The following is a 10605-nucleotide window of genomic DNA, read 5'->3' on the forward strand; positions in this document are numbered from 1 at the left end:
CCCTGGCTCAAAATACAATAATATTTACTTTTTTATAGAAAACATGGAGGAAGAGAATCACAGGACCGCCAATTAGGTTTTAACAACAGGAAAAAAAACATTTATTAAACATGTGAAATTTGATAATAGTACAATACACCTTTACGCCCCCTTATTTTCACAAACATACACAGATTTTAAGATAAACATGGATTACAAAGTATATCTTAGGCTATAATGGTCTCAGTAATACATAGTCCCTTTAAACGCATAGGCTTGCTGTGGTCAGATACACACCACTCTGACCCCAGTGAATTTTTGTGGATTTCTCCTCAAAATTCTCCAGGTGATGCTTGTGCGTGAGCCACCTTGTTTCACTGAACTCCAGTTTCCACACAAGTGATTTCAAATTTTGCTATCAAAAAGACACACTTTCAAATCTTTTCCCTCAGTTGCTTCCATCAATAATTCACTTCCAGGTGTTATACCTCTCCTTTCAGGATTCTTTTTCCTTGACTGTTAAACAGACTCTTCATTATTGCTTTAACTATTAATTTCCAGAATGTATTAAGATGGCACCAAATTTTTGATTTACCTCGGAAGTCTGCTTTCCCACTTTAATTCTAGTTACTACAGCTGTCTCCTTAACTCAGAACATTTTAGCCACTTTTCCCTTGAATTCACCTGAATAGTACCTCGTTCAACTTCTAGGTCTCTGTTTCCTTAACTTCAGACTTCCTAAGGCATTCTTTCTGTCCAAATTCTCTGGTTGTCTGGAATTTATCTAGTTCATTAGGAACCCTGCCTTGTTGTAGCCCCCTTATCTTGTCCAACTTTTCTTCTGGCAGAGGTGAGAGATGTTCACTCTCTGCTTCCTTGCTTCAACAGCAATATCCAGCTAAAAGCTAAATATAGAAAGCCTTCTTACCCTAAATGTGCCCCCAGTTGCTAAGCAATTATTTTATATTGTTGACATAGATTGTTTACTTTTCAGACAATAACCCTCTCTGAAAACAATAGAAGAGCATTTTTAGTTGAAACCAAAACCCCCAGATGCAAACACTTTGGTCTAGCATGAATCCAACCATAGATTTACCTTTTCTTACACAGAAACATTAAGTTAAACCCACATAAAACTATTCATTATTTCTAATATTTAAAAGTACAAATATAAATCCCCAAGAACTACCTGTTTTCCTGATATTATCTTTATACTTGTTTGTATGGATAATGCTGGTCAGATTCTATTTATTGCTCTGCCCTTATTGCCCTAAGAGGATCCAATGTTTACAGTAGTGGTGATCCTACAATGATGTTAGCTTGGGAATTCCAGGATTTTGACCCAGTGACAATGATTGAAAAGTGTTAAATGTCCAAATCAAGATGGTGTGTGATTTGGAATGGGTGACATTGCTATTCTTACCCTTTTTGATGATGAAGGTGATAGAAGAAAGAAGTGTTGTCCTTTGTTATTGTTTAAAGATGGCAGGACAAATTGAGAAAATGTGAGCAAATGGGTTCCTAGGCTTTATGAATAGAGCCATTTTATTCAAAGACAACTTTTCGTTGGTTAGATGCCAACTTGGGCATTGTGTGCCAAAACTGGGAACAATTTTTTAGGAAGGCTACTCGAAACTCTGAAGAAGAGTCATTATGGACTCGATAACTTAATTCTGTTTCTTTTTCCACAGATGCTGCCAGACTTGCTGAGATTTTCTAGCACTTTCAGTTTTTGTTTCAGATTCCTAGAATCTGCAGCATTTTTCTTTTATTTGCACCTCATTGTTGGGAATGATGCTGCTCCTGGCATGCTTTCCTGTACTTGTGATTGAATCAGGGTTGCTTCTCTGGTTTGATGGTAATGGTAGAATGTGGAATATGCTGAACTGTGATTCACATTGTAGTTGAGTACAATTCTGCTGTTGCTGATGGCGAATGCTATCTTGCAGATGCCCAATTTTGAATGGCTGGATCAGCTCTGAGTCTATTGTATTTAGCACAATGGTACTGCCACACAACATGGTAGAGAGTTTTCTCAGTGTGAAAATGGGACTTTGTCTTGTCAAAGAGCTTTCTGTGGTCAGTCCAAATGAACCTGTGACAGATGGATTGGTGAGAACGAAGACAAGTAGGTTTTTCTGCCTTGTAGTTTTCTTCACCACCTGCTACAGGCCCAGTCTGGCAGCTATGTCCTTCAGGACTCATGATGTGGGTACGCCGGCGTTGGACTGGCGTAAACACAGTAAAAAGTCTGACAACACCAGGTTTTAGTCCAACCTATTTATTTGATAATATACTCACAAGCTTTCGGGGTTAGCCCCTTCGTCAGGTGAATGGAGAGTCCTGGCCTCAGACAGAGCATATAAAGCACAGACAGAAACTGTCTGTGCTTTATATGCTCTGTCTGAGGCCAGAACTCTCCATTCACCTGACGAAGGGGCTAACCCCGAAAGCTTGTGAGTATATTATCAAATAAATAGGTTGGACTAAAACCTGGTGTTGTCAGACTTCAGGACTCAACCAGCTTCTGGGACTATCGAGCCACTTTTGGTGACGGACATTGAAATCCCTCACCCAGACTACATTTAGCACCCTTGCAGCCCTCCGTTCTTCTTCCAAATGTTCAGCTGGTGGCCCTATCCAGATATGGCAATGGAGATGATTGGGATGGAGTCAAAGATTCCATTCCTTGAGATGTCTGATAAGCTCTTTCCTGATCACCCATCTGATTGAAAATATTAATTCCCACGAATATTTTACAGGGGAAATAATTTATTGGTGGATAGTTTTTTATTAAGGTACATGGTTAATAGATGCGATATTTAGGTGCATGGATCAAATGAGTTAACCAGTTATTAAATAAAGATGCTGCATAAACAATTTTGAAGTTAGCTTAATTACATATTCAATAATGATTCTAATTTCATTTTTCTTTTGCTTTCTATTACAGATGTCGGACGATAGCTTTAGAGACAGGAATACAAAATGGACACCTATGTGCAACAATCCTAATGCTATCCTTCGAGAAACAGCTTTCTGTATACCCTTTCATTTATGTTTGCTTTCAGCTCTTTCATGGATTAGTGTTTGTAACAGGTAGGTACACTTGTGAAATGAACGATGTGACTGTAAAGCTTCTTGTATGTGTTATCCACCTTAACATGCATTTCCTGATCAGCAGTAACATTACTACTGACAGGATTTGGACGGTTGAATGGGACTAGGGGTAGGCGGGGATGGTCCCAGGAGGAGAAAATTGCCTGAGAAATATAGACATTTTTGATAATATCAAAACTCCAATAATTGCAATACCAAAAAGTACACAAGAAAATAAATTTGTACTGGTGAGGCTAAAATTACAAGGTATTTTGACTGTCAGTTAACAAATGCAATTTTAGTTTACATAAATTTTCTATGAAGAAAAATCCATTCACTCTCTCCTACTGAGTAATTATCCAGCTCTCCTGACATCTGAGCTGTATTCATTCCAAACATATAGACTACCTGTAGAAAAAGGCTGAATTTTAAAACATTTCCCTTAAACATAAAATATATCAATGACACAATATCATTACACAGGGTAGACATGAGGAGGTGATGGCCTAGTGGTATTATCACTCTGCTATTAATTGAGAAACCCAGATAATGTTCTGGGAACCTAGGTTCGAATCCCACTGCAGCTTTGTGGAATTTGAATTCAATCAAAAATATCTGGAATTAAGAGTCTACTGACGACCATAAAACCATTGTCAATTGTCAGGAAAAACCCATCTGGTTCATTAATATCCTTTAGGAAAAGAAATCTGCGTTCTTACCTGGTCTGGCCTACATATGATTCCAGAGCAACAGCAATGTGATTAATTCTCAACTACCCTTTGAAATGGCCAAGCAAGCCACTCAGTTGTATCAATCACCACAGAGTCTCAACAAGGAAATTAAACTGGACAGACCACCCGGCATCGACCGGCAGAACAAACAGCCCTGTCGACCCTGCAAAGTAACATATGGGGGCTCGTGCCAAAATTGGGAGAGCTGTCTCACAGACTAATCAAAGTCTGAGGACCTGGAAGCACTGATATTGTGGTTTTGGGCCCACCAGGCGCAAAATGTGCTCTGGGTGGGGGATTTCAATGGCTCAACAGCAGCACTGCTGATTCAGCTGCTCAGGTCCTAAAGGATATAACTGATACGCTGGATCTGCAGCAGGTGGTGAAGGAACCAACAAGAGGAAATAGTATACTTGACCTTATCCTTACCAACCTGCCGGCTGTAGATACATCTGTCCATGACAGTATCGGTAAGAGTGACCACCATGTCTAAAAGTCGGATCTGAAACACTCCCAGTTTCAAATCCGCCCAGCACTTAGAATCGAAATGGTAAAACAGGGCCGCCAGTATCAGAGACCCAGCTTTCTCCACACTCCTTAGCAACTTGGAGGTGGAATGGGGGCCAGGCCAGTGAGACCAATGGCTACACCAAGCACCTGTACTCCTGTGTGGAACTTCAACTTAGCAGCTATGCCCACCAGTATCCTGCTGGAAACCATCATGGTTTCAGCATGTCTGACGGTGATAAGGGGATTGCAGTCCTTCTGCGTGCATGCAAATGTAGATAGCCAGGTACAAACTACCTTCTACTCACTGATCTTTCTCTCTTAATGTGACTTGGTGCTAGTCTTAGCCAAGTTTACTCACTGACTACATGTGGCCCTGATCGATCCCTGTTCTGGAAGTTCAGGAACATTGTATGGCCTTCTCTGTTAACACACACTGGTCTGATAGCCCATTCCTGGATTTAAATATTTCTTAAATGTTCCTTTTTGAGGGGCTATTATTTCCTTTGTAATTTAATACTATTTCTTATCTGAGAATCAAGTGTAACCCGGCAGATTGAAGTTAAGAGCAGGGCATCATTCTTAAATGAAATTCAAATCTCACTAATCCCATTCCAGCCTACCAAAGGTCCCAGCCATTTGTGGTTCTTTGTGCTGTTGTATCTCCTAGTTTAAGATTTATGTGTTTGAGCAATTTTGGACTGGATCCACCTGTGATTCAGAGAATAAATGATGTGGCTAATTTGCCTTAAACAGTGTTTTAAAATCCTCTGGAATGCTTTCTTTTCAGCTAGATGCTGATTACAGGAGAGTTCTAGGCATTCGGAGGCATCAACAATCCTCCTAATTTGCTAACACTGCTGCTTACATCTTCAAAAGCAAACTGGATTTCTATTTGAAAAGAAAGAATGTGCAAGGTTACGGGGATAGGGCAGGGGAGGGGGCAAGACAGAATGCTCTTACAATCAGTGCAGACTTAATGAGCCAAATGGCCTCCATCTACACTCTAAAGAGCCTGTGATTCTGTGGAAAAGCTTATTAGATTTATCAAACGTAACTTCTATTTCATAAAACCATAATGACTCTTGCCTAATCATATTGTGATTTTCTAATTGCCTTGTTACCACTGCATTGATATTGCATTCCAATATTTTCCTGATGGTTGATGCCAGACTAACTGGCCTGTAGCACTCTGCTTCCTCTCTCCCTCCTTTGTTGAATAGATATGTTATATTTGCTATTTCCAATCTGCTGCAACCATTCCAGGATCTAGGGAATTTTGGAAGATCACAATCTGTGCATCCACTATCATTGCAATCACCTCTTTTCAAACCCCAGGATGTATACCATCTGGTCCAGGGGATATAAGAAATTGAATCAAGTGTGAATAGACCAAGCTTAGAGGATCTGAAAGTAATGATACCATGGTTTTGGGCCCACCAGTGGCCACACACTTGGATTACCAGCAGTCTCCTCCGTGATGGCAAGGACCCTGTTGTTGCCTCTGATGATGCCCTGCAAGAAAGAGGGGAGCATGTCAGGAAAAGTGAAGTATCATGTTTGGGTGATGTGCTGGCCACAGATGATTATTAGAAGTGTGTGCAAGCTGTGAAATGAAAGTGTAAGTCTTCCAGCGATGCTAAAGTGGGTGGTGGTGAATTGAGTTAAGAAATGTTGAATCTGAGTTGTGCTTTATTGAGATCATTGGGTAAGTGAAAAGGAAGTGATCAGGTGATCCTAGAGGCATGCTGTCTGCTCTATTACACCATTTGCACTCCTTTCTCTGCACAGACACACATATTTAACCATTCCAGCAGCTGTTACAGCCAGAGTTCACCTCCCCTTTAAAAAGGTGCAGGCTGACTTCAAATGGTGCTCAACCTGAGAAGCATGCAGAAACTCCAATAGGGCATTTAAGGGTGGGCTGTACAACCTTATCGTTTAAATTCTCTGGCAAAACGAAGTTTGCACGCTGCCTGTATTGCAATGAACGGGCTTAGGTTAATCCCATATCTGGTTAACTGGCCTTAGCCAATTTTCCTCACAAAGGCAATGAAAGTTGAGTTAAGCTAATCACCAATGGAGTGGAACAGACATTTCTGCTCATGTTAACTTTCCCTTTGACCTCAGAAAGCACTTAATCTTCAGAATAGAACTCTGAAAATGCTAATATGTGTGGGACAGCTGGCAGCTGGAATTCGTTTGGCGTGTGTTGTTGTATTTGTTCATAATATATTGTTGTTTTGTTACAATTAGCTTACCAGATATACAAAAGATGTAAAAAGCCCTCTGCTGGACCAATTGATTCACCTCAGTCTACAATGTAGGAGAAGAAGAATATGAAAACCCAAAACAGGGTGGACAAGATGCTACATCAATATAACGAGCAGATTTGAACTTTTCAAAGAAATAGAATCAGTAGATTTCTTCCTGTAAAACTGCTGCATATCTACCAAGTGCTTTATAATGCCTGATATACTCCGTATTCCCCTTTATCTTTTTGCACCTAAGCTGGTATGATGTACAAGGGCTCTTGCCCTTCAAGTTGCATTGCATTTCCAATCAAAAATGAATGCTTGAATATTTGTCAGCTCAAGTAGCAGCATTATCGATATGGTATTCTCAAAGATCAGCAACTCAGTATTGCCAAAGAAGTGGTTGAATTGAAAAAAAGACATCAAGCAAATTAGGGGTGTTCTGAAATTGCTGAGAAAAGAATTTAATATTAGCACATTCTGAGACTGTACATAAATATCTCTCTCCCCAGTAATTTGGAGACTTATGATACAAGGGTGACAATTGGCCTAACTCTGCAAGTATGTACTGGTGGCATAGAAATTGTATGTACCAAGAGAACTTAGGCTAATCATGCTATTTCTAAAATTATATTCTAAAAATACATTGTCCTTAGAGCAACAAGAGCTTATAGATAGAATAAATGTTAAAATCTATTGTATGTCAGAAAAACTGGCTGTATTTAATGGAGGTATCTGCTGCAGAGTCAGTGAAAGCCCCACATCATTTCTTTTAGGGAAGGCCATCTTAAATGCCATTCAGGCACTTAACAGATCATCTTTAGGCCTTCCTCCATCATCCTGGAATCTGGGAGTGGAAATTCCGCCCAGCGAGAGCTGCTGGCCAATCAGAGGCCTGCAACTCTATTGAATGGTACCTCTATCAAGGAGGCAGTGGCTGACACACACAGCCATGGCCTGGTATTGTTGCTTGATCACAGGTCACAAATGAGTGATAGTTGAGTATTTGGGGGGGGTGGCTGTGCGGGAGAGGGTTGGATCTACAGCAAGGCAAGGGAGATGGTTGGCATTGAAACTCCCTGTTCCTGATGCTGTGTCAGTTGATTAGGCACTGGGTGCCTTTCAATGAGGAACCTCCCCTGGGAGCTCACAGCCCTCATGCATTTACTTGACTTGCTCCCTGCATGGCAAACCCTCTGCTTGCCACTGGGTGGATATTAATAGTGGGATGAGGCCATTAACTGGGTATTAATTGCCCACTTGAGAGCCTCATTTGGTGTCAGGGTAGGACTTTGGTGGAATTCTTTGAGAACCTTACATGCACAGTGGACAATGGGGAACCTGTGGATGTGGTGTATCTGGGTTTCCAGAAGGCATTTGACAAGATGCTGCACCAAAGACTGCTGCATAAGATAAAGGTGCCCAGTGTTACAGGTAATGTATTAGCATTGATAGAGGATTGGTTAACAAAGGATGCTAAAAATCTGCGAAGGGATATAGGTAGTCTCAGTGAGTGGGCGAAGGTCTGGCAGATGGATTACAATGTTGGTAAATCTGAGATCATCCATTCTGGTAGGAATAACAGCAAAATAAACTACTATTTAAATGGTTAAAAAATGGCAGCATGCTGCTGTGCAGAGGGATCCAGGCATCTTGTACAAGAATCATAAGGAGTTGGTTTGCAGGTGCAGCAAGTAATTAAGAAAGCAATGGAATTTTGTCCTTCATTGCTAGAGGGATGGAGTTTAAAAACAGCAAGGTTATGTTGCAACTGTATAAGATGCTGGTGAGGCCACACCTGGAGTACTGTGTACAGTTTTGGTCTCCTTACTTGAAAAAGAATATACTGGCACTGGAGAGAGTGCAGAGACAGGTTGATTTTGGAGTTGAGAGGGTTGGCTTATGAGGAGAGACTGAGTAGACTGGGACGAGATTCATTTGAATTCTGAAAAATGAGAGTAGATCTCATAAAAACTTTTAACATTATGAAGGGAATAGATAAGATTGAAGCAAGAAAGTTGTTTCCATTGGTGAGTGAAACTAGAACTAAGGAGTACGCCCTCAAAATAAGGGGGGGGCAGATGTAGGACTGAGTTGAGGAGGAACTTCTTCACACAAAGGGTTTAGAATCTTTGGAATTCCCTGCCCTGTGAAGCATTTGAGGTTACCTCATTAAATGTTTTTAAGGCAAGGATAGATAAATTTTTGAACAGTAAAGGAATTAAGGGCTATGATGAGTGGGCAGCTAAGTGGAGCTGAGACCATGATAAGAACAACCATGATCTTATTGAATGGCAGAGAAGGATTGAGGGGCCAAATGGCCTACTCCTGCTCCTTGTTCTTATGTTCTTGTGCTCTTAAGTGCATCCATAGGATTTCCTGCCATGGATTTAGTTTGGTGCGGAGGTGGGAAGGCCCATGGAGATTCTTCCGATAACTTCCTATGTAATTAAATGCCCCCTCCCCCACCACCAGACTGGCTATGGGGGAGGACATTAAATTCCAACCATTGAATGAGTTGCATGATTCTGTCTAGATATACATTAAAAATTCCTTTGTCGAGCATGATCAATGGGAAACCCATCCTAAAAGAATCAGAATTCTCCTGCTATTGGTTGTGTGGTGATTGACATCTGCAGTGTTGGAGCTTTATCTAGTAACATTACATGCTACTAATTGTTCTAGTCTAGTTCTAGAGAGTGAGCATGCAACAAAAGGGCCAGATGTTTCCAGCCGTGACCTGATTCTGGGATTCTTTGCCCATTCCTGACACCCCAATTTTCATCAATGCTGAATATAGGTGGGCGTGACACATACCCTGCACTCCCAAGCTGGCCTGCTTCATTGCAGGGATTGACACCTCCGAGCTGTATGCAATTATTGTGGAGTCAGGTCATCTTTTTGATGAGTCGTGGTTCACAACCCATCAGTCGTGTCATGAACCATAGTCTGCATTTGGGAACCATTTGAAAGATAAGTTCAAAAGGACTTATCCATGCTAACCTATGCCCCTAAACACATGTCAATGGCCTCCATATCCTCCATGCCATCCTATGGCATTTCAATATCCATTTGCTCAGAATACACCCTGTACAGATCCAATGAACCTTACAATGTCGTAAATGAAAAAGCTTTTAAAAAGTCGTCCATTCATAACTTTTCACTTGCTTAACACAAAGTTCTTTTATTACAGCTTATAAAATTGTTAATCAATCAGCCCTTTAAAACTGCAAATGCTTGAGAGCTCTTTAACCTTTTAAATAACCATTGAGCAGTTAGGAAATAGATCACAGAGAAATGTTTTCCCTTGGGCACAGTTGGTTCAGTGGATGCCTGGACTCAGCCAAGAATACGTAATGAGGGCCCTGTTTTACCATTTTGATTCCAAGTGCTGGCTGGACTTGAAACAGGGAATGTTTCAGATCCAACTGTTAGACCCTTTCTGAGGCACCCCATACGCACTCTGCCTGCAAAAATATTAGTGGTTCCGAATCGCGCTGCAGAAGCCTGTGGGTGGGGCTTAACACGCCCAAAACCCTGCAGCTTCGATCAGAGCTTCCAACGGCACGTGCACAGAAAGGAAAGAAAGAATGCTGCTCCCCTGCCATGTCCCTACCGGGTTTTAGTCCAACCTATTTATTTGATAATATACTTGTGAGTATATTATCAAATAAATAGGTTGGACTAAAACCTGGTGTTGTCAGACTTTTTACTGTGTTTACGCCAGTCCAACGCCGGCATACCCACATCATGTCCCTACCGGGCCAGATAATTCTTCCCCGTGACCCCACAAACATTGCCCAACCCCCAACATTACTGACCTCTTTATGACCTCATCTCTTCCACCACCCAGACCAATTGCGAGCCCTCCTCCCCTATCGATCCCAGGCAGAGTGGCAGTGAACCCTTCCTTTTCCCTCCCATTGATCACAGGCGGAGTGGCAGCCAGACCCACTTTCCCCCTCACTGGTTTCAAGCAGAGTGGCAGCGAACCCCAATTCCACACACCCCCCCCCCCCCCCCCCCCCCCCCACCCC

The 10605-nt window shown here is 41.6% G+C and overlaps 1 protein-coding gene across 1 annotated transcript in view; it reads left to right on the forward strand.

The window, feature by feature from the left end:
- LOC145344108 (sodium-dependent organic anion transporter-like) overlaps nt 1-10181 on the forward strand; it is a 41928-nt gene extending 31747 nt beyond the window's left edge. Inside the window, exons 5-6 of the mRNA XM_080190963.1 lie at nt 2930-3075; nt 6570-10181. Of these exons, the coding sequence (XP_080047089.1) occupies nt 2930-3075; nt 6570-6640 (217 nt within the window). The 3' untranslated portion in view covers nt 6641-10181. The remainder of the gene's footprint in view (nt 1-2929; nt 3076-6569) is intronic.
- Nucleotides 10182-10605: the final 424 nt, after the last annotated feature.

This window comes from Carcharhinus amblyrhynchos, chromosome 1, assembly GCF_965287045.1.
Source record: "Carcharhinus amblyrhynchos chromosome 1, sCarAmb.v2.hapA, whole genome shotgun sequence".
In the NCBI taxonomy this organism is placed as follows: Eukaryota; Metazoa; Chordata; class Chondrichthyes; order Carcharhiniformes; family Carcharhinidae; genus Carcharhinus; species Carcharhinus amblyrhynchos.